The 25316-nt window shown below is 38.3% G+C and overlaps 1 protein-coding gene across 5 annotated transcripts in view; it reads right to left on the bottom strand.

The window, feature by feature from the left end:
• GALK2 (galactokinase 2) overlaps positions 1-25316 on the bottom strand; it is a 198124-nt gene that overhangs the window by 59519 nt on the left and 113289 nt on the right. For all 5 annotated transcript variants that reach the window (XM_053593304.1, XM_053593306.1, XM_053593307.1 and 2 more), the window contains 2 exons: positions 24472-24624; positions 14050-14260 (listed from right to left, as the gene is read on the bottom strand). In XM_053593304.1, coding sequence (XP_053449279.1) covers positions 14050-14260; positions 24472-24624 — 364 coding nt within the window. The remainder of the gene's footprint in view (positions 1-14049; positions 14261-24471; positions 24625-25316) is intronic.

The raw sequence follows: 25316 nt of genomic DNA, 5'->3' as shown, positions 1-25316 counted from the left end.
TTGATTGCACAAATGTACACAGCTATGATTTAACAAAAGAAAGAAAGAAAACAAAGAAACCCTACTCCACAGGCACAGCAACTTAAAGAGCAAGAGGAAGTGAAAGGAAAATTAGGGAAAGGAAACAGATAAAAGATATCAGTCATGAAAAACAATCAGCAGAAAAATCCTGGCAACATGAAAAACCAGTCCAGAGCAACTCCCCCTCCCCAAGGGATCCTGAGGTAGCTACAGCAGAGAATTCCACCTATAAAGAAATGTTAGAAATGACAGAAAGGGAATTTAGAATACAGATGATGAAAACAATGAAGGAAATGATGGAAACAATGAAGGAAATTCCTGATAAAGTGGAAAATAACTAAAAGGAAATCCAAAGACAGAATAAGAGATGAACAATATGAAGACTATAGAAAGGATATAGCAGAGCTAAAGGAACTGAAGCAGTCAATTAGGGAAATTAAAGATGCAATAGAAAGAAGTATCAACAACAGATTAGACCATGCAGAAGAAAGAATCTCAGAGGGAGAGGACAAAGCTCTTAAGATAACTCAGATAGTTAAAGAGGCAGAAAAGAAGAAAGAGTAAGTAGGATGTTCTCTGACAGAATTATTGGACTTTATGAAGCATTCAAACATACGAGTTATAGGTATGCCAGAAGGGGAAGAAACATTCCCTAAGGGAATGGAAGCCATACTAGAGAATATTATAAATGAAAATTTCCAAAATATCACCAAAGATTCTGACACTCCTCTCAGAGGGATATTGGACCCCAGGTCATCTCGACTCTAACGGAGCTTTTCCAAGACACATTGTTATGAACCTGTCGAACATCAAGACAAAAGAAAAGATTCTGCAAGCTTCCAGGAGTAATTACCAGTTGACCTACAGGGGCAAATCCATCAGGGTGACTGCAGACTTCTCTAATAAAACTTTTCAAGCAGGAAGAAAATGGTCATCTACCTTTAATCTACTTAAACAGAAAAATTTCCAGCCCACAATTCTATATCCTGCTAAGCTAAGCTTTAAAATTGACAGAGAAGTCAAATCATTTTCTGATATACAAACACTGAGGAAATTCACCACAAGATCAACTATACAGGAAATACTACAACCTGTTCTATACACTGACCATCACAATGGATCAACCACAAAGTAAGAACTCAAAAATTAAAGGACAGGGCCTAACTTCCACAATGATGCAAAAGATAAAACTAAGCAATGGACTCTCACAGATTAAGATGAATAGAACACTACCTCACTTATCAATTATCTCAATAAATGTTTATGGCTTGAATTCCCCACTGAAGAGGCATAGATTGGCTGACTGGATTAAAAAACACAAGCCATCCATTTGCTGTCTGCAGGAAACACACCTACCTTCAAAACACAAATTAAAACTCTGCGTTAAGGGTTGGAAGACAATTTTCAGGCAAACGGAATTCAGAAGAAAAGAGGAGTTGTAATCTTATTTTCAGATACATGTTGATTTAAAGCAACTGAGGTAAAAAAAGACGAAGATAGTCACTTTATATTGGTCAAGGAAAAAATAGAACAAGAAGATGATTCAATTCTAAATATTTATGCACCCAATTTAAATGCTCCCAGATTCTTGAAGCAGACCCTACTCAGTCTGAGCAATATAATATCCTATAGTGCCATAATAACAGGGGACTTTAAAACTCCTCTTACAGAGCTGGTCAGAGCCTCTAAACAGAAATTAAACAAAGATATTAGAGACATAAATGAGACCCTGGAACAATTGTGCTTGACAGATGCATATAGAACACTCCATCACAAAGATAAAGAATATACATTCTCCTCATCACCCCATGGAACATTCTCCAAAATTGATCACATCCTAGGACACAAAACAAACCTCAACAGAATCAAAAGACTTGAAATTCTATCTTGTATCTTTTCAGACCACAAGGCATTAAAGGTGGAACTCAACTCCAACAAAAACGTTCAACCCCACACAAAGACATGGAAATTAAACAACCTTCTGTTGAATGACACTTGGGTACAGGAATAAATAAAACAGGAAATCATTAACTCCCTTGAGCATACAACAATGAAGACACAAGCTACCAAAACCTGTGGGATACTGCAAAAGCAGTTCTGAGAGGAAAATTTATCACTTTAGATGCCTACATTCAAAAAACAGAAAGAGAGAGCATCAACAAACTCACAAGCCATCTTATAGAATTGGAAAAAAAAAGAACAATCTAAGCCTAAACCCATCAGAAGAAAACAAATATCCGAAATTAAATCAGAGATCGATGAAATTGAAAACAAAAGAATCATTCAGAAAATCAATGAAACAAGGAGTTGGTGTTTTGAAAAAACAGATAAAACTTTGGCCAAACTAACTAGAAATAGAAAAGCAAAATCTCTAGTAACCTCAATCAGAAATGATAAAGGGGAAATTACAACTGATGGCACAGAGATACAAGACATCATCTCTGAATCTAGTGGAAACTCTATGCCTAGAAATTTGACAATGTGAAGGAAATGGATCAATATTTGGAATCACACCCTCTCCCTAGACTTAGCCAGGAAGAAAGAAAGCTCCTGAAAGAACCAATTTCAAGCACTGAGATTAAAGAAACAATAAAAAAAATCTTCCAACAAAAAAAATGTCCTGGTCCGGATGGCTTCACACCAGAATTCTATCAAACCTTCAAGGAAGAGCTTATTCCTGTACTGCAGAAATTATTCCAAAAAATTGAGGAGGATGGAATGTTCCCCAACATGTTCTACGAAGCAAACATCACCCTGATACCAAAACCAGGAAGAGATCCAACTAAAAAAGGAGAATTTCAGACCAATTTCACTAATGAATACAGATGCAAAAATTCTCAACAAAATTCTAGCCAATACATTATAGCTTGTCATTAAAAAAGTCATACATCACGATCAAGTAGGTTTCATCCCAGGGATGCAAGGCTGGTTTAACATATGCAAGTCCATAAATGTTATACACCATATTAACAGAAGCATAAATAAAGGCCATTAATCCTCTCAATAGATGCAGAAAAAGCATTTGATAAAATCCAGCATCCTTTCTAATTAGAATACTGAAGGGTATAGGCATAGGTGGCACATTTCTGAAACTGATAGAAGCTATTTATGACTAACCCATAGTTAATATTTTACTGAATGGAGTAAAAATGAAAGCTTTTCCTCTTAGAACTGGAATCAGACAAGGTTGTCCTCTGTCACAATTACCATTCAACATAGTGCTGGAAGTTCTAACCAATACAATTAGGCAAGACAAGGAAATAAAGGGCATCCAAATGGGAGCAGAGGAGGTTAAACTCTCCCTCTTTGCTGACGATATGATCTTACACTTAGAGAACCCAAAGACTCAACTTCAAGACTCCTGGAAGTCATCAAAAAATATAGTAATGTCTCAGGATATAATATCAATGTCCACAAGTCAGTTGCCTTTGTATAGGCCAATAACAGTCAAGATGAGAGGCTAATTAAGGACACAACTCCCTTCACCATAGTTTAAACAAAATGAAATACCTAGGAATATACCTACAAAAGAGGTAAAGGGCTCCTATAAAGAAAATTATGAAACCCTAAGAAAGGAAATAGCAGAGGATATTAACAAATGGAAGAACATACCATGACTCATGGCTGGGAAGAATCAACATTGTTAAAATGTCTATACTTCCAAAAACAATCTACCAATTCAATCCCATCCCTAATAAGATGCCAACATTGTACTTTCAAGATTTGGAAAAAATGATTCTGCATTTTGTATGGAACCAGAAAAAAATTGTATAGCTAAGGCAGTTCTTAGTAATAAAAACAAAGCTGGGGGCATCACCATACCAGATTTTAGGCTGTACTACAAAGCCATAGTGGTCAAGACAGCATGGTACTGGCACAAAAATAGAGACACAGACATTTGGAATCCAATAGAAAATCAGGAAATGAAACTAACATCTTACAACCACCTAAACTTTTTTTTTTATTATTAAATCATAGCTGTGTACATTGATATGATCATGGGGCATCACACACTAGCTTCATAAACCGTTTGACACATTTTCATCACACTGGTTGACATAGCCTTCCTGGCGTTTTTCAGTTATTGGGCTAAGACACTTACATTCTACATTTACTAAGTTTCACATATATCCTTGTAAGATGCACCGCAGGTGTGATCCCACCGGTCCCCCTCCCTGTACCCGCATCCCCCCTCCCTCCCCTCCCTTTCCCCCTTCCCCCTATTCTTAGGTTGTAACTGGGTTATAGCTTTCATGCAACCACCTAATCTTTGATAAACCAAACAAGAACATACCTTGGGGGAAAGACTCCCTATTCAATAAATGGTGTTGGGAGAACTGGATATCCACATGTAAAAAACTGAAACTGGACCCACATCTTTCTCCACTCACAAAAATTGATTCAAGATGGATAAAGGACTTAAATTTAAGGCATGAAACAATAAAAATCCTCAAGGAAAGTATAGGAAAAACTCTGGAAGATATTGGCCTAGGGAAAGACTACATAAAGAAGACTGCCATGGCAATTGCAACAACAACAAAAATAAACAAACAGGACTTAATTAAACTGAAAAGCTTCTGTACAGCTAAGGATACAACAACCAAAGCAAATAGACAACCCACCCAATGGGAAAGGATATTTGCATATTTCGAATCAGACAAAAGCTTGATAACTAGGATCTATAGAGAACTCAAATTAATCCACATGAAAAAAGCTAACAATCCCATATATCAATGGGCAAGAGACATGAATAGAACCTTCTCTAAAGAAGACAGACAAATTGCTAGCAAACATATGAAAAATGCTCATCATCCCTATTTATTAGAGAAATGCAAATCAAAGCTACCCTGAGATATCATCCAACCACAGCAAGAATGGCCCACATCACAAACTCTCAAAACTGCAGATGCTGGTGTAGATGTGGAGAGAAGGGAACACTTTTACACTGATGGTGGGACTACAAACTAATACAACCTTTTTGGAAGGAAGTATGTAGAACCCTCAAAGAACTCAAGCCAGACCTCCCATTTGATCCTGCAATCCCATTATGGGCATCTACCCAGAAGGAAAAAAATCCTTTTATCATAAGGACACTTGCACTAGAATGTTTATTGCAGCTCAATTTACAATCGCCAAAATGTGGAAACAGCCTAAATGCCCACCAACCCAAGAATGGATTAACAAGCTGTGGTATATGTACACCATGGAATACTATTCAGCCATTTAAAAAAAAAATGGAGACTTTACAGCCTTTGTATTAACCTGGATGGAAGTGGAACACATTATTTTTAGTAAAGCATCACAAGAATGGAGAAGCATGAATCCTATGTACTCAATTTTGATATAAGGACAATTAATGACATGGTGGGGTGGGGGAAGGGGAGAGCAGAGAGAGAAAGAAGGAAGAAGGGGTGGGGAAAGGAAGAGCAGAGAGAGGGAAGGAGGGAAAGGGTGGGGTCTTGGTGTGTGACACACCTTTTGGGGGCCAGACACGGTTATAAGAGGGACTTTACCTAACAAATACAATCAGTGTGACCCTCAATGAATCTCCAACAATAAATTAAAAAAAAAAAAAAAAACCTTAACATTATAAATTTTCCTTCCCTTGTTCTTCCCGTTCCTTCCCTTCAGACACCCAGGAATGGCAGGGCTGGCCAGGCTAGAAGCAGTTGGGGTTGAGGAGGTGTCTAGGAACTGCATAGTCAGAGCCAAGGAGGCCAGCAAATCTGAACATATGTGGTAGTTAGAGCTGAGGAGCCCAAGGCAGCCAGTGATGCCAATGCAGCTGGGGTTTAAAGAAGACAGCTCATATGGGGAAACCAGGCTCATGCAGGGGGAATGGGCAAGTATATTAAGAATGAGGAGAAATATATATTTTTTATGCTTCAAAGGTCTACATGATGCATAAAAAAGGACACAACAATTAAAGCGAATATACCACCTTCAGAATGGTAAAAGATTTTTACATGTTATAAATCTAGCAAAGGCTTGATAACTAGGTGTATAGAGAACTCAAACTAATCAACAAAAAAGAACAAACAATCCCATCTATCCTTGAGCAAGAGACATGACTAGAACCTTCTCTGAGGAAGACAAACGAATAGCTAACAAACGTATGGAAAAAATGCTCATCATCCCTAATCATCAGAGAAATGCAAATCAAAACCACCCAGAGATACCTAACCCAGTAAGTTTAACCCACATCATAAAATCCCAAAGTTGCAGAGGCTGGCATGGATGTAGAGAGAAGGGACCACTTTTACACTGTTGGTGGGACTACAAACCAATACCGCTTCTTTGGGAAAAAGCATGGAGAATCCTCAAAGAATTCAAATTAGACCTCCCATTTGACCCCACAGTCTCATTAGTAGGCATCTACCTAGAAGAAAAAAAATCATTTTATCATAAGGACATTTGCGCTAGATTGTTTATTGCAGCTAAATTTACAATTGCCAAGACATGGAAATAACCTAAATGTCCATCAACTCAGGGATGGATTAACAAACTATGGTATATGTATACCATAGAATACTATTCAGCCATAAAAAAGATAGTGACTTCACATCTTTTTTATTAACTTAGATGAAGTTGAAACACATTCCTCTTAGTAAAGTATCACAAGAATGGAAAATCAAATATCCAATGTATTCAATACTAATATGAAGTCAGTAGACAATCTAATTCACATGACCACAGAGAAGAAAAACTCATTTCAATTCAAATTCGAGAAAAGAAGAATGAGGGAGGGGAGAAAAAGGAGGGGACATTTGGGCTGCTCCCACTGAATTGGCACAATGTAGTGGTATACAGCACACCTTTTGGGTGCAGAACATAACTACAACAGGGACTCCACCTAACAAATTCAAATATTTACTTGGTTATTTGTACCCTAACATTAACCTGAAATAAAAAATAAAATAAAACAAAGGTCTATGTGGGGGCACCAGGTGACACTGCAGCTCATGTACATTGCTACTTACCTGCTTGCCTCAGGAGCTAGAACCACGGCCACCATTAACCCTTGTGGAACAAGAGGCAGACTGGGAAGGCAGACATATCCACCAGAGGCTTAGACTCTAACAAATACACAACACACATCACTGGCGTGATTCCTACACACTGATCCTGGTCTACTCCTGCAGAAGTTGAAGGTTTTAAGATTCCATGTCTTTAAAAAAGTCATACTTTATGTAGTATAAACACATTCATTTTTAGTTCTGATGAGGGACAGTAAACTAAAGAGTATGATATATATCACAGGTACATCTGAAAGATGGAAGTGGAAGACCCAGGAAGGAGGCACCATTCCCAAGATATCTAAGATGTCAGTTCAGGCCATTTCTTCTTTGAAAACAAGGTATGCACCTTTACTCCTGGCATGAACTTACCCTCCAAGCCAGAAAGCTAAGAAGTCAACAGAAACCAAGGGGCAAAAGGAGACCAGGCACAGAGGGAAAGGAGAAATGACTAAATGAAAGCAAATTTTCCTCAGATTTGACTTCCAAATCAACTTAAAGCATAATATCTTTGGGGCATAACAAAAACAGCTACTATTTTATTTATTATTTTATACTTTGTTTCATAACAATCTACTTTATTTCATCTTGAAAAAAATGAAAACAATAGATAAAACAAAATAACCCATTTTATTTGGCTTTATTGTTAGAATTCCATCTTGCAGATTCTAAGAGTTTCTGCTCAACCTAACATCTGTAAACTCTACAAAGGGCTATAATTTCCTTTGGAGTTTCTTCTAGCCTTCATAGAAAACTTTGCTACCAAAATTCTTAGAACAACTGAACCGGTTGAGATCATAGAAACTGCTGATGTCTTACAAGGTATTTTATAATCATTTTCCTTGATATCTAAGAATAGTTAGTTGCAAATTTAAATTGCTAAACAATTGACACTTTTTATATTGTAGACTGCCTTTATACATTTCCATTAGTTAAAAACAATTTTTCTTAGACTTAACTGAGATAATCATGAGAAACACATTTTTATCAAACATGAAAATTCCATAGCACTTCTTGGGGCCCTTCTGTAACACAACAGCTCATGCACATAATGGCCAAGTTGAGTTGTACTTTAACTAAAACGAGATTCTGGATGCCACATATCTTACTTCTTCTAAGGGCAAAGCACCAGAATAGGAAATAGCTAAAAGGACTCTGTCCACAAAGTAATCTAGCTTCACTACCACTCTTTAGTCTCAAGAAAAACTCAGGCCAAGCAAAATTAGATATCATCTCCCTTACTTGATACAGGATTACTAAGGCCAATTTAGAAGTATGCCAATAAAAAAAAATTTTTTTTTTACAGGCCTGGCCCAGTGGCTCACACCTATAATCTTAACACTCTGGGAGGCCGAGGCGGGTGGATTGCTTGACCTTAGGAGTTCGAGATCAGCCTCAACAAGAGCAAGACCCCATCTCTACTAAAAACAGAAAAATTAGGTGGGCATTGTGGTGGACACCTGTAGTCCCAGCTACTCAAGAGACTGAGGTAGGGGGATGACTAGAATCAGGAGTTTGAGGTTGCTGTGAGCTATGACACCATGGTACTATAGCCTGGGTAACAGAGTGAGACTCCGTCTCAAAAAAAAAAAAAAAAGTAATGGTAGAAAAGAAATATGGGATTTACTGGATTAAGTCAGAAGACTAGGATTTGGGGTCTAGCTCTAGTTTGTACTACCTATGTGGTCTTGACAAATCACTAAACTCTCTCACCTCCGTTTTCTCATCTGTGAAATGAGAATAACCATGTGCCAAGGGTTGTTGTGAGATTAAAATTAGATGACGTGTATGAAGAGTAATATGTGAACCATAAAGGAAATAACAAGTCATCTTGTTTTTATTTTTTTACCATTGACTCTATATTTTTCCTTAAAGAGGAATCTAAACTAGTGTCAAAAGCTATGATTATCACACATAACTCTGGAGATCACAGGATCCAAACAAATGAATCAGCACCTGGTCACAGGCAAAGTTGGTGATACAAATAATGACTTCTTTTATTTTTTTTTTTGAAACAGAGTTTCACTCTGTTACCTGGGCCAGAGTGCCATGAAATCAGCCTAGTTCACAGCAACCTCAAACTCCTGGGTTCTAGTAATCCTCATGCCTCAACCTCTTGAGTAGCTGGGACTACAGGTGCCCACCACGACAACAGGCTAATTTTTCTATTTTTAGCAAAGATGGGGTTTTGAACTCCTGAGCTCAAGTGATCCTCTTGCCTCAGCCTCCCAGAGTGCTAGAATTACAGATGTGAGTGAGCCATGGTGCCTGGCCCATGTGATGATATTTTTGCCCAGCCTAGTGCAGTGCAACTAAGCAAAGGGGCCACCACAACCTAGACCACAGTCTGGGTACTCTCAAAAGAAGTGCTCATAATAAATTCTCCCTTTTTAAAATTAGAATCCAAACCACCCGATTCTCTACCTTAGTTTTCCATTTAGTTCCTCATGAATCTCTCTGTCCCCCGACAAGTATCCCACACTTATCTTCTGTGTTTAGTCACATGTGCCCATCTCTCTTGGCACTGACCACAGCTTTACATTTTGCTCTTGGGTCAGGTCTTAGGAAACACTCCTCCAAGCTGCAGCTAGCCCGTAATCCATAGCGATCCCAGATCATTATGCCCTACACTCAGACAATTCCTACCTTTGGGCAGGGCCTGGCAGATAATCCTTAAACTATTCCTAGCCAGTTCCCAGTAATGCTTTGTAGCCATTCTAAACAACATCTAAAGAATTTGAGGATTTTGCTTTGTGCGTATTTAATTTTAAAGGCCTCTAAGCATTTCTGAATCTAATTATTTAAAATATCTAAAGGGAAAACAAGAATTGCACATGGGCCTTTGGGAGCGTGGCTGGTTTACCAAAAGCTGCAAACTTACCATTTGATTGTAAACATCTCTTCCTACACTGTCACTTCAAAGTCAACATCTCACTACTCATATTCACTTTCAGGTAAATAAAGTAATTTTGACAAAAAGGGAGCATAAGGAATCTATGTCCCTTTGAGAAAGATATGGATTTCCATGACAGAAAAATTAGTTGAAGTTGAAATTAAGCATGTTAACGGTCAGGCACCTGGAATAAAGGGGTGGTAGCACCCTCCAGAGTTCTCTGCTGGGAGCATTTATCACTTTGCCTCCACTGGTACAACTTCACATCTTGTAAATGAATGAGAAAAGCATTTGCTTAAGGTCCTAGGCAAACAAAAGAACAAACTCAGAAGGACCAAACCAAAGAAGATAAAACAATTTGATCCCTAAAACTGAAGCTGCTTGCTAGGAGAATTCGTCTGCAAATTTACACTAGATTCAGAAAGTAAATCAAGTGGATTTAATCTGGGAGACTTAAGAATCCCACAAACCAATTTATGCTATAGTTTTGGGGGGGGTGTGTGTGTTTTGTACGTATTTATTCAAACAGCAGGAAATGGAAACTCTTTAAGGATAATATTATAGAATAACAAACTGGATTCATTCATTTACCACTGATTTATTTAGTGCTAACAAAACATAAGTAAATTATTGAGAACTGTAAAGCAGTTATTTTAGATAAAGGGGTAAGATGAAGCCTATGTATCTATCGTTTTTACAAAAACAGTGAAGTCATTATTCTTCAGAGGAAAAAACCTTAAATATACATAGCAATATATGTACTTTGAGAAGCAAATTACCTTTATATTTTCCAAGGTATTTGAGGAAATTAACTTATTCCAGAAAATGCTAAAAAATTAGGAGAGGAAAGATAGGCAGATGCAGAAAAAAAGGACTATGTATACAAAGAGTAAGAATAAGTTATGGGGTAAAAAGTAGAAGGAAAAGATAAGAATTATATTGAGTTTTTAAGATAGGTAGAGACTTAATTTCAGAATAGGGAGAAAATCCAGTCAGAAAAGGACAGTGGTATTTAAGATGAAAATTCCAGGGGCAAGACCAAGTTTCCACTTAGTAAACAGAATAGTTCAAGCAAGGCAACACTGCCTACAGGGGCATGGATGGGCTCAAAAGTGAGATAAGAAAGGAGCTCAGAGTTAAAGCTGAGGTGAAAAGGAACTTAACATGTTAATGAGTTTCAGCAATTAGGTAATAGTCTCTGATGGTTTCTGAACTAAGAAGTGACACCATGAAAAGACTGTCTTAAGAAAATCATTTGACAGTGAATATTTTTAATGTCTAATAAGACTTCCTCCCCAACAACTCCCAAATCTTATTGCTGTATTGTTTGGATCTTTATTTAGATATTTTGCCATCACACCAGACAAACTCAGTAATAGATGCATAGACAGACAGATACATAGATATAAGTGAACTCCTCATCTTGCCCCTAAAGTCATTTCTCAATCTGGATGCCAGTCTTCTGGATTAGACTTGCCTTCTATTTTTCTTCTTTCCTTTCTTTCTCTCTCCCTCCATTTCTTTCTTCCTTCCTGGACACAGGCAATTGCCAGTTCCAACCGAATTTTCCTTTACAGTCTTGAGACTCTACCAGTTGAGCCATTCACCAGTAATCCCTTACTTCAGGCTCTTGCTACTGGATGTAGACTTGAGCAATAGTCTCCTAACTGGCATCCCTTTAGGCAGTCTTTTTGCTATCTGACTCACACTACACACAAGACCTCCTGGCACAAGTTCTCTAATAGTTAGAAGTGGAAAGGTGGAAAGGTGCCACAAAGAACCAGGCCATGCACAGTTGACAGGAGAGATTTACCAAGAGCATCTGCAAGCAGAGGGGCTGCCATCGAAGAAGGAAAATCGCAACAGCACGAGTTAGGGTATAGGGTCTTTCTCAAAGTAGTTCAGGGTGTAGCATAAGTGAAGCTCAGGAGGGGCACTGGCATAGCTCAAGAACTTGGATGTGATGTAAGAGATCAAAGGTCATCTGCTAGAGGCCTTGGAGAAGGTGAGGTTATCTGTTGTAAATCTTCTGCAACCCAGAAGGAATGTTTTACAGAAGCAGAGGAAACATGGCAAGTACTATTCTTTGCTTAATAAATGTCCAGACCCATTGGTGGTAGAAAAGACTGACAAGTCCTATATGGTTAAGGATGATTAGGCACATTGGAGGTAACAAATGCTCCACTCCTAGTGTCTGTCTTCACTCAAGTTCTACTCTGCCTGGAATGACCAGTCACCCTCTCAGTATGGAAAGCCCACAGCTTTCTTTCAGGATCCATCTCAAAACTGAGCCACCTTCTTCAGGCACTTAGCCACTCTGTTCTTCATACTCTCAGAGCTCTTGATAAATACATTTGTCAAGTACAGCAGTACTGTGATTGCTATGCAGCACAGTCCCTATATAGTAGAGACCATGTCCTGTTTATCTTTGGATTCTATTATCTAGCATACTACTTAGTCCAGAGAATTCAATACATATTTGCTGAACTAAAGAAATCAGACAATGTCTTAGGTCAAAAAAGAAGAGCTAGTCCCCTGGAAGCTCTCTCTGTCTAATGCTTTACCCAACTTCTTATTTCAACAAACATTTATTAAGTTCCCCATTACCTATAAAACACACAAACATAAAGTATTTAACAAGGCCTTTGGTGATCTGAGCCTGTCTACAATCTCAGCCTGATACTATTATCACTCACTACTACATACATTATTTTCAAGAAATACTCAACTACCTATAGTTTTCTGGACATATAATCGCTCTCTCCTTTCTGCCTCTCTAGCTGATGATTTGTCTTCCTGGAATTCTTTCTGAGGGCTTGTCTACCTAGGAAATTTCTATTCATTACTTACCTTTTGGCTGGTTACATTACTTACCTTAACAAGGCTGGCTTTGACTTCTTTCTGGTCTCTCTAAGCCCAAATATGCCTCCATTCCTACCCTTACCATTCTCCACTGTCAAGCACCAATCTTAGCATTTTACATAGATTATTCTTATTATGGCTTTTCATGGCACAACTCAGGTAAACTTTGCTTTGCTGCCTTTTGAACAGGAGTCAGCATATTATTACATCAAGCAGTAAATATTGTAGGTTTCATGGGGATGTTTAGTTTCTGTCACAATTATGTACAAAAGCAGCCATGGGCAATACATGGTTGTCTTCTAACAAAAGTTTATTTTACAAAAACATTTGGCAGGCCTGATTTGCCTACTGGCCATAATTTGCTCATCATAGTTCTAAAGACTCAATGTTCATGAAATTGAATAGGATCTGACAATATTAGAAACTAAAACCTAATCCCTGCCTTCAAGTGATTCCCTTATCTTATCCCAAAGCATCAGTAGGTGCAGCCATCAAGGTATTACTTTGCAAGCAAATCCAGAGGAGGCAGTCAATAACTAGCTGTAGAACTGAACTGAATGAGATAGAAATGGGGCCCTGAGGCTAATCTTTGTATCAACCTCCCACTTTCGATAATTCCCACTAAGGGCTGACAGAATCTTCACTAGATGCCCTTGCCCACAGTACTAACTTCCCACAGACAGGTCACCATTTCTGTAAGAAAAATAGCCACTCCAAGGCTCTGTCCTGTGTCTACAACATTTACCTGGCCTTCGTCTTAGTTTCCGGTGCTATTGATACAAAAACAAAATTACTTGAAAGCAGCAAGCAACTAAAATAGAAATAAGTTTCCACACTAGTGTGGGTCACAAGTTTCAACCTATGCAGTGGAGACTTTCTAGTGCTCAGAAAATTGTTCCATAGCAGTTATGAGCACTACTCTAACCTAGACTTTTTAATTAACATATAAGTAACATAACAACCAGGAAAATGGAAAGAGAAAAAAGTAAAATATATTTAAAAAAAAAGAAATGCTTATTGAATTATAAACATCTTAAAGGCAGAAATCGTGTCTTATTTAACTTTGCCTACTCAGAATATTGGTGAATGAATGAATGAATGAATGAATTTATGATGCTAAGAATATAGATAATTAAGTTTGCCAAATTCCAAATTTCCTCAACTATGCTTGAAAATAGGTAAGACCCACAAAGAAGTTAGAAATCTTCCAGCTGTGAGGGAGGAATAACCATATCCTTACTTCTCTAGCAGACTTACCATCTTGAGTGTTTGGACTCAGGATTTGGGTTCGTAACTCCTCCAGGCTAATTCCCAGGCACCTGCAGATCTCCTCAGGGCTATAAGGTTCAGAATGAAGGGCATCCTCTGTGACCAAGAGCATTTCTTCCAGACTAACCCCTAGTTTTGCCTGCACCTCCTCCAGCCGTAATACTTTGTCCCATTGCAAGTTTTTGTACTTAGCCAGGAGCTGCAAGTTCAAACCAAGATAATGGTCAGTTTTCATTTCAGAATTTGATATGTACTATTTTAATTACCCAGATTAAACTTTCCCCCACTCCCATTCAACCTATATACATTTCCTACCAATGCTGGAAAATGCATAACAGATTCAGATGTTTGGAATTAAACATGCCACGTGATACTCACAGACAAGTTAAGTAATTGTCTGAAAACACACACACAAACACACAACTAATCCCCCACAGATTTTTTTTCTTTTTTTGCCTGTTACCACTTTGCCTCAGGGCTATTTCTTTGAATAATTTCATTCTTTTATCCCTATTTGGTTCATTCCTACTACATCCCTCTCTAGAAAGTCTAGAGAAAATTATTCAAATCTCATGTGACCAGGATCCTGGGATTGACGTTGTATGTCCAATTTCATTAGGGAACTTCCTATAGTAAACTTCCTGTTTATTATACTTGGAAATGATTAATAAATTTACGTAATCTGAGCATTTAGAGTAAAGTCCCAGATTTTAAATGAAAATATCTTTGGTGACCTTATGAAGAACTATTTCATTAAGTCATTGGTGGTAGTTGTAGAGCTGTACATTTCTTCATTCCCAAGAAAAGGAGTTCGGCTTTAATTTGCATCAATCTAACGGAAAGGGTTAAGTACAAACCAAATCTTTGTAACCAGGTTCATTCATGGGGACCCCAATCAAGAATGCTTCCTTATTCTCTCCTGAGTTATTCAATTATACAGTTATTCAAAGAAGGTGACAATTAGAACTGTTAAGATTTCTTTCACCCTGGGGGTCTATAAAATTCATTGTTGGGTGTAAGAACAACAGGTTCAAACAGTTCAAAGAGTAAAAAGAAATAAGCAAGAGAAGGGGATATTAATCTTTAAGGACATGCGCATCACATTTTTCTCTTCTATTATGTCAATGATTTGATTTTCTTTCTTTTAGAGAGGAAGCAGGGTTTACCAAAAGACTATTGTATTTTGGCTAGGGCCACTCACTTCTGAAGAATGTTAATAACAGAAGTTCTTATATTCATTAATCCTGTTTTTAAAATCCTGGTTAACATATTTGAAAGGAGTTAATGATTTGAAGGCAGAACTGGGAAACGAGACAATAGAATTATGTTTTTCTGTTAAAGTATTTCACAGAGCACATTTGCATCTTTAAAGCAAGAATATAGGCTCAAGCTTTTTTTCTGACCTTGTTTGCTTAGAACATCTAGTTAGTGTTTATTAGTAGTGCTGAGTCGATAGCTACATGGATTGAACCACCCATTCATTTATCTAATTCATTCATTCTTATTTTATATTCCAAAAATAATTTGAGAAAACTTATAAGGATATAAATAATACAAACAAATAAATATATTTATTTTATATGGAAAAAGAGCTGAAGTTGATGAAATAAAATGATGCTTTCCGGCAACACATATCCAGAATTCAACCAAGATAAGCAACGAAGCTAACAAAAATAAGAGTGCAATGTGGTTTAAAATAAGCTTTTTATTTCTTATGGTTTTTAGCAACCCTATCGGATAGGTATTTATTACATTATTTAAGAGGTGAGAGTAAGTGAGTTGCCCAAAGTCACTTGAGTAGTAAATAACAGAGTTGGAAACTGAACCCACAGCTTATCACTCTTGCTTGCTTGCCCAAGGCCACATTCTCACTGAGGTAGGGACAATATCCACCTCAAGCTATTCATCTAAATTCAAATCACCACTCGAATCTTATATATTTCTAAGCCCAAAGTATTTGTGCTAGAGGTGAACACTCCAGTGATTTAAAAACACTTGGATAGATGAGTTCCTTCTGAAAGAAAGAAAATGGAAAAACATCAGAGAACCCCAGTGATGAAAAGGGGTTCTTTCCAAAAACCTTTCAGGTGACAATAATCTCCAACATCCCATTCCCATCCTAGCTTGAATCAAACACAATGCCTAAGCACTCAATCCAAGAAAACTGAGCCAGTGACATGTGTGGTGAAAATCCACAAGAGATGCCTGCAGAACACAGCATTCGATTTTCAAAGGCAGCCTCCCTACATGCTTGTTTTCTGAAGACCAAGGCACTAACATACAGAAGTTGACTGAATATGACCAAATTTGCTGCAAGCCCAGTCGTCACACAGCCCTCAGATGGAAGGTCTTCACAGTCAGTTTGGTGTGTATTTCAATTAAGGATGAAATCCACCAAGTGCCCTCACTGATTGCAGCACAGCCTTGAGCTGTTGAATTGTACTCCACTAAAGGAGTAAAATAGGGAAAATTCTTAAGCCTTAAAGCAAGCGTCCTCAAACTTTTTAAACAGGGGGCCATTTCATTGTCCCTCAGACCGTTGGAGGGCCGGACTATAGTTTAAAAAGAAAACTATGAACAAATTCCTATGCACACTGCACATATCTTATTTTGAAGTAAAAAAAACAAAACGGGAACAAATACAATTCACACTGCCTCATGTGGCCCGTGGGCCGCAGTCTGAGGACCCCTGCCTTAAAGTGTGACTTAGGACACAGAAAGAAGTCTTGCAGATGAGAGACATGGGTGGGTGAGATCACTGTTGCTCAAAGACAGAACTTCATGGAGGAATTCAGCACTTATGGCCCAGTTGACTAGCCTACCTCCTTTTCACCATGGCAAACGTTAAGTACTCTTATCATATACCACTTCTGAGAGGTTCCTGAACTCTGCCCTGTGCTCTGAGAACAAGAAAGCCAGCAACAAGAGCCTTGTCCATTGTCATGGAAAAAGGTAGGAAATAAATAATGCTAGGGCTCTGTCTCAGGTCTGTTTCCCTCAGAAGCAAGAATTTGAGGGCAAGAAGTAGGGGAGGGATGATCCCAAGAAGCACTGGTAGAGGACTGGAAGGTGAGAAAGGAGGAGAAGCCAGCACGAGGCACACAGACATGGACAGATGAGGCTGGGCCTGCCGGGCCCTCTGGAATCTGTGTGCATAAACCTCAGATGTGTCCTATCCAAAGACCAGGAAGCATCAGTGTTTACCCACTGACGCCGAGTCATCACTGATTGAGGCTGCTCTCAAGGGTATTAACACCATGACACTTCCAGGTTGTCCCAGACACAAACCAAAATACTAAGCCTTCTCCTACAGCCAGGAAAAGCTCTTAGACTAAGACTCACTAGGGCTTCCAGTAAGACAGTATAGTAGGGAAAGAGCTAGCTATGATACGGACCCCAACTCAGCCTGTCAGAATCTACCTCTCTTTGATTTTCTCATTACAGTAAAGGTCATTAAAGGGAAAAATTCTAATCCCTTCTTTGAGGAAAAGCAATTAATTCAACAAGTTGTTTTCCACAGGACAAAAGTAGCTGTGTTTATAGTAGTATATGTGATATAAATCACATTTATAAAAATTTGATTTGTGATATATACAAATTTTGAACACAGAAAAATTTGAAGTATGCCAAAAAGCTTAAATGAACAAAATCACCTGTAATACTCCCAATGAACTAATCACCAACCACTATTTTGATAACCATTCTATCATACATTTCTTTATGGACATACACAATTTCGCATAAATGGGATCATACAAAGCTGCTTTGACTGTGAATTCTTTTTTTTCTTTGCTTATCTTCCCCTCACCTTTCTCTCCAGTACACAGAGCCCTTCCCCAGTATTACACAGCAGTTAGTGACTTCCATGTCCATGTGCCATTCAAGCCATCACAAACACATTCTCCACATTGATATTCCCCAATCTTAGTCATCCCCACTGTTGTATTCTCCATATTAGTTTTAAGGCCACAGAATAAATCTGGTTGTGCATAATGGGCCTACTATAATTGTCCCTACATTCTCAGCACAGCCTCTCTTTTCTCTAGGGCAACCCCAAGCATTGTGCCCTGGATTCCATTGATGCCTACCTCCTAAGGTGCTTGATGGAAAGAGCAGAGGCTAAGGCAGGCCTAGACTCTTCTACTCACTTAAAACAAGTCACAGGGTACCTTGGCCTTACGTTCCCGGTATGTAAAGTGAGGCACACATGGCTATTTCACCAGCTCTTGTGAATAATAAATAAGATAATAAAAAACAACTAAAACCTTGCCTGGTCCGGAAGAGTCACTCATAGGGGTCCTCTAACTATGGCCCGCGGGCCACATGCGGCGGTGTGATTGTATTTATTCCCGTTTTGTTTTTTTACTTCAAATAAGATATGTGCAGTGTGCATAGGAATTTGTTCATAGTTTTTTTTTTAAACTATAGTCCAGCCCTCCAACAGGCTGAGGGACAGTGAACTGGCCCCCTGTTTAAAAAGTTTGAGGACCCCTGCAGTTTCTTCCTTCCCTACATGCTCCTGTCTCTCTTGCTAGTTCTCTCCTACATGGCACCTTTTCTTATGCCTTAAAATACATACAGATGTTTTCTATCCAAAAATGCCTTCTCCTAAAGCAACCACTCTTCATTTATGCCTTCCTTTCACTGCTTCTAACAGTGCCCATCCTCACTGCTTCCAAACTCTCAGTAACTAATTATTAAAGGTGGCCTTCTAAAGGTTCTTCTTCACCTCCAGACACCATTTCTAAAGTCTCTGGTCTTTTCTCAGCCATCTTCATCTTTAATGAATCAGTGGCTTCTGGCACTCTTCAGTCTCCTCCTAACAGGTGAGGAGGTGGGCAAGGAAAAGTTCTTCAAAGTAATGACATGTATGGAAAAAAGAAAACAGAAACACAACCATAGAGAGCCTTGCGACTAACCTTTTACTAGGTCCAACCATAGCTTCTCTCATCTCTCTCCCAGTATCATTGATACTCTAAGACCCCCTATTCTTCAACCAAAGCAAAAGCAAAAATTCTAGATGCAAGATAAATTTTTCTAAAATATCATGTTAACAACGTTGAGGCTTCTCACTGCTCCAGGACCAAACCTGTGTGAGCCTTAGTACTAAAGGTTGTACTTAGTACAGTACTGAAGACCATGCCACAGTCTGGTTCTGCTAAACACATCACCCTGGAATTCCCCAGTATGCATGTCCTCCGCCAGCAGCTTGGACTCTCCATTTCTGAATACTCCATGCTGGAATCTTGGCAGAGTATGTAGAAGAAAATTTCACCCCCAAACATGACTCCTTAGTATAAAGAATATTTTGAATTGAAAGCCCTTAAAGATCAACAGGCCTTGGAAGGAGTTTTCCCTCTTTCTTCATTAAAAAAAACCAAACACATCAACAAGCACAACTGACTTAGCTTCCCCTCCCTGTTATCCCAATATATTATAAGTAAGATCAAGAATGTAACCAGACCTGGCCCAAATCATTTTAAATATGATATCTATCTCTCATGTTAATTTAATTTCCAAAGAGAATTATAAGTCAATTTGCACCCCCACCAATATACTCATTCCACCAAATATCTATTCTTCTCTAGTAACCATCTATTGCCCCTAAACAGGATTTCTTCCTACCCTCTAAAATGAGGGTAAATAAATTTCTGGATGCCATGGAAATTCTAGGTAATCACGCTGTGATTCTCACCATAAGGATAAATAAACCTCTTTCTTCTATTAACCTGTCTTACTTATTATGAGTTGATCTTTCAGTGACTGTTTCAGGTTGAAAGGGAAGCTTCCCCCACACCCTCATAACATCCCACTGAATCAAAAGGCTGAGGAAAACTGGTTGTATTTTTGGGTATTTGGTTTTTCTCTGTTCAGATTCAAGGAAACTGCCAAAATCCTGAAACTATTATGCCAACTTCTCCTCACTTTCTATCACCAAAGAATGAGTTTCATATCAACTGCTAAGTGACAGGAGCTAAAAAGCTAGGTGACTGATAGCTCCTGATCAGAGAAGCCTTGTAAAGGATCCCCAGAGCTGGGTGTGGTGGCTCATGCCTGTAATCCTAGCACTCTAGGAGGCCAAAGCAGGTGGATTGCCTGACCTCAGGAGTTTGAGACCAGCCTGAGCTAGAGTAAGACCCTGTCTTCAAAAAACAGACAAAAAAAAAAAACTAGCCAGGAATTGTGGTGGATGCTCGTATTCCCAGCTACTCAGGAGGCTGAATCAAGAGGATTGATTGAGCTCAAGAGTTTGAGTTGCTGTGAGCTATGATGCCACATATTCTACCAAGGGCAACAAAGTGAGACTCTGTCTCAAAAAAAAAAAAAATAAAGAATCACCGTAAATGTAAATGTAACTTAAGGTATCAAAGGACCACACAAAACTCTCTCTTTCATTGCTTTACATATTGCCATAATGAGCTCAGGGTATGCAAAAAGAACAGTATAATTTCTTTTTCCTTCTTAACTTCCCATAATACTTATTAAGGGTGGCACACATTTTATTCCTCAATATAATTAAGGGATACTCTCTTTTATAGACATAAAACATTTCTGGAAATGTTTATGCCACAAAGTATGTGTAAAATATGAAAAGTTTTGTGCCCACAAAAAGTTGTTGGACATTGTTAATTTATAAACATAAAAATGTGCTTCATTTAAAAGTACCATTTATACAAGTCATAATTAAAAATCTCTATTGAGTTTGCATTGAAATATTTTTAATCTTAGTTCAAATGATCATGAGACTCTTTTAATGACTCTCCATGAATTACTTTTTGAAAGCCAGTGGAGAGAGAAACAGAGAGATAGGAAACTTGAGAACAGCAGAAACATTACATTAATAACATTGGCGCAAACCATAAAAATTGTCTTTGTTGGTTTAGTGTACTTCCCTGTGCTAAGTAGATATAAAAGGTACTTATTTTCAAAAAAGCATCTTGGAAGAACAGGAGGAAAGGAAAAATAAATGTTATTCATTACAGTTTTGCCATGTGGAGCTCTAACTAATCTCATTTTCAAAACTATCCAAATTTGCTATTGTCCAATTGACACTTCATAATTACTGTCTTCTTTTATAGAAATTATGCCCAGATTGAGATAAGCTTTTTTCCCTTTTGACATGGGAGTTTATTTCCTTATTTAATAAAATCATTTTCAAGCAAAAATTATATTTACTCGTGTGTTGCCAAAAATGGAAGAATGGAACCATACTGCAAGGGAATTATGCTTAGTAGAATCCTAGCCTATAATCCTAAGCATATTTCTAACCTCAACGTCTGTGAATAAAACCCTTACTGGCAGCTTTGCCTTCATTTCCCTTTTATATAGACCTTAGATTTTCGTGATTTGCTGCAACACAATTTAGAAAACAGTCTCCATCTTGATATAGTCTTTCACTTTTCTTATTTCCACATTTTAAAAGAGAAAAATTCAGAGTATTTAAAACAATGTGTTTTATCTACGTCAATTGGGAGGAGTGTGTGGCAAAAAGCCGAATTCAGATGCCAATTTTGCTGACCAAAGTACCTCTAAAATGCATATGGAGTTATGCAGTTAAACTGAGAAAACATCCTCAAGAACAGAAGGTTCTGGAGTGGATTAAGATCTTTAGCTACTACTGCTTCCAAAAGAGATATCTGTTTTGTAGTTAACTCTCAAAAGACATCCCTGCATCCCTGTAACTTTTACTCTAGCACCACAATTTTATTGCTCATTTTCTTCCTGAATCTTTGGGGGACAGAAGTCACATCAGGAACCTATTCTACACATCTCATACTTGACTTGTTTTAGCTCACGATGGATCTGGTAGAGGACACCTAATTTCGTGATAAAACTTTGAAAACAAATGTTGTGTATGTTTGAGGTCTCCTTCAGAAGACAACACTTACTCATCATACTCAAGATAAAAAGTCAACAAGAGTAAGCCCTCAAACAAATAAGACACTAATTTCTTCCATCTCCTGAAAGAGTTAAGTGCGTTCTAAAGGAAAAAGTTCACTGACCTTTGACATTGAAAAGTTTACCTATTACTTGTTCTGCATATATGTACTGATCAAATGCCATGAAAAATTTAATATTATAACACTTCTATTACATAAGTTTTAGAATTTATCTTAATGAGTTAATTCCAAATTTAAAACATTTAAGTCATAACTTTTTTAAAATGTATAACTCCAAAATGTGTAACTTCAAAAGCTTTTATTTTTCTGGCTCATCATATCTTTTCTCTCCCTAATTTCATCACTTCAGGATGTGGGAATCAAAGGAAGAGAGCTAAATAGCAGTAAAACACAAGAGACAACTACACTTTACACATTTCCATGCGATGTGGGCACATAACAGGCACCCGTAAAAAACTATGAAATGTAGCAAAATCATTGAGACAGAGCAGGTGAGACAGGGAGGAGTCATTCATTTATTTAACAAATATTTGTCTTGTGCCTACTTTAGTCTAAGCACCACATCCATCATTAGAGACACAGGAGTAAACAAGATGGACACAGTCTCAGCTCTCAGGTAAACCTTAATCTAAAAGAGGGGTAAACCTTAATCTAAAAGACATTAAACAGATAATTGTGGTAAGAACCAAAGTACAAATGTGATTAAATAAATAAATAAATAAAGGGGGCTCCAGCTTAGGCTAGATGTAAGGAAGTCAAGGAAAGGCTTTCCTGAAGCACATTTAGATGAAGACTTCAAAGTGGGCTGAGGGAAGAGTGTGCAAAGTCCCTGAGATGAAAATGAGCCTCACAGCAGGAGTGTAGTAGAAGCAGGTGATGCTGAGAGACGAAGAGATGAGGTGAACCAGTCTCAGACCTGGCAGCTCCCAGGTGGTGAGATAGGCTCTTTACCTTATTCCACTGGGATACTTTTGAAAAGCATTAAACACAGAAATTACTTCCTCAGTCTTAAATTTTTACCCCTCCCGCTGGTATTTGAAAAATGATTGGGAAAAAGATAAGCATAGAATTAAGGAACAATGAGAAGGCTAATGTGAGAGTCAATAAATGATAATGGTACCAATAGAAGAAAAAGCTGTGAGAGGAACATTGAGTTCAATTTTAATATGTTCAGTTTGAAAGGTCCATGATTCATTCAGGAAGAAATGTTCAATAAGGTGTTGGATAGACAGGTTTGGAGCTCAGCCAAGAAAGCCTTACTTGAAGGTGTTCATTAGTAATTCATCAACATAGAGATGACGTGAAAGCTATGAGAGGGCATGAGATCAGTAGAGGAAAGACCACAGACAGAAGACCATGCAAGGCCGTAAAGAACATCAACACTTAAAGGTATGCAGGAGGAGGGTGAATTCCACCAATTCCTAACCCCTGGGAAAGAAATAGCAAGAAAAATAGGAAAAAAAAAAAAACAGGAAGTGAACTTTAATGGAAACCAAAGAAAGTGAATGTTTTAAGGAAAGATTGGTGATCTTGTTGAAAGATAAAGGGAAAACAGTCAGGAATAAATAGGATAAAGACTAAATAGAGTCCACTGAATTTGCCATTTCTTGTGGGCTAAGAAAAAGCAAATTCAGTATTATGTAGAAGGCAAAAGTATGAATTTAGCAGATTAAGGAATGAGAGGGAGATAAAAGGGTAAAAAACATATACAGAGCAATTTTTTAGAAAGTTTGCCTGTGAAGAAAATGAGAGAGTAGAAATAGACATTGGAGAGAGCTGCACTGTCTAGGGTAGACTGTTTTTTTTAAGTTTTTGGCGAGAGCTGGGTTTGAACCCGCCACCTCCAGCATATGGGGCCCGCTGAGCCACAGGTGCCACCCCAAGGCACTTTTTAAATGCAAAATGTTAGAATGTGTGAAGTCTAATAGAAAGGATTCAGTAAAGAAGTAGAGGTGAGATACAGGCTAAAGATGGAGTCAGTTTCCTACAACCACGCATGGAAGGAGATATATATAAAAGGAGACATGTAGATGTAATACCCCTGTACAAAAACGGCATCTGAGAGGACCAGGTAGAGTGAAGGTGCTATAACTTTGCCGAGGAAAACAAGACGGGCGGTGATCACTTCCCGTCAATTGCCCCCAACTATCTTTCTCCTCCCAGGGACCTAACCCTTGGACTGTGCTTCACAGACAGGAGCAGTCCTTTTATTCCCAATGCCACCTCAGAAGTAAACTGAGAGTTTACTGTAAAGTTCATGTACTTCATATACTGTAAAGTTCATATAGCTTCTAAAGAGCTAGAGGTTGGAGGACACATCTATTGGTTTATCTGTCTCCTGAGTTTGAAACCAGATTGCTCTATACCCAAACATTCCTTTAGATGGAATGTTGCTGCAATGAGAATGTTCCCCTAAAATTTGGGGAAAGAGGTAAAGTAATAGAGAACAAAGAGAATAAAGACAAAAAAAAAGCCTACTTGGGGTTTCAGTGTTTTGTCATGTTCATACCTTTGCAGCCAGTCGGCACTCCATCACCCTGATATTGTAATGGGAAGTTGCTGCCTTATTCATTTCCACACAACTGTTGGCAATCACAAACACTGCTCCACTTGGGAGTTTCACATTGGTGGCTCTCAGGGGACTAAATTCTATCAACTTGGCCTAGTAGAAGAAAAATAACAAGGGAGATAAGTTAGAATTCAGAAAATGTTTAAGCCCCTATGCATTTATTTATCTTAACAAAGCATTTTGTCAAAAATTCATTTATTCATTCATTCAAATATTATTTATTGACTTCCAGGCACTATACCAGAGACTGGAGATACAACAGTGAACAAGACAGACAGTGATACTGATCTCATAGAGCCACAGTCCAGTAGGAAAGACAGGTAGACAGACATGTTTCCAAGCAGTGAGTGTTGCAGTGGTCGCAAAGCACAGGATGCCATATAGATATATAGTTGAAGTGCCTGATAAGATACAGCCCAGTGTAGGTTCCACCCCTTTGGCGAAATCTACACTGAGTCCTAAAGGATGAACAAGAGCAGGGAAGCAGAGAGATTCTTTCCTGAAACAGGATGTCAAGAAGAGGGAAGAGCATATACAAGTTCAGAGGTGACAAACAATGTGGAGTGTTAATGGAGCTGTGGGTACTGAAATTTGGTTGGGGATAGAGTTTGAGGGGTGAGAAGTGGTAAAGGGTTAGGATGGAGGGGTAAAGCGGAGGTCAGATGGTGAACTGCTCTGCAAGCCCAAAGAACCTGGACTCTGTTCAGACTCTATAGTTAAGCTACCTTAACATCAAGACTCTTGCCTAATGTCTGCTTGCTTAGTCTCATCCAAAATACCCAGAG

Source organism: Nycticebus coucang, chromosome 6 (assembly GCF_027406575.1).
Source record: "Nycticebus coucang isolate mNycCou1 chromosome 6, mNycCou1.pri, whole genome shotgun sequence".
NCBI classification, from domain to species: domain Eukaryota; kingdom Metazoa; phylum Chordata; class Mammalia; order Primates; family Lorisidae; genus Nycticebus; species Nycticebus coucang.
This window is presented reverse-complemented; position numbering and strand designations above follow the sequence as displayed.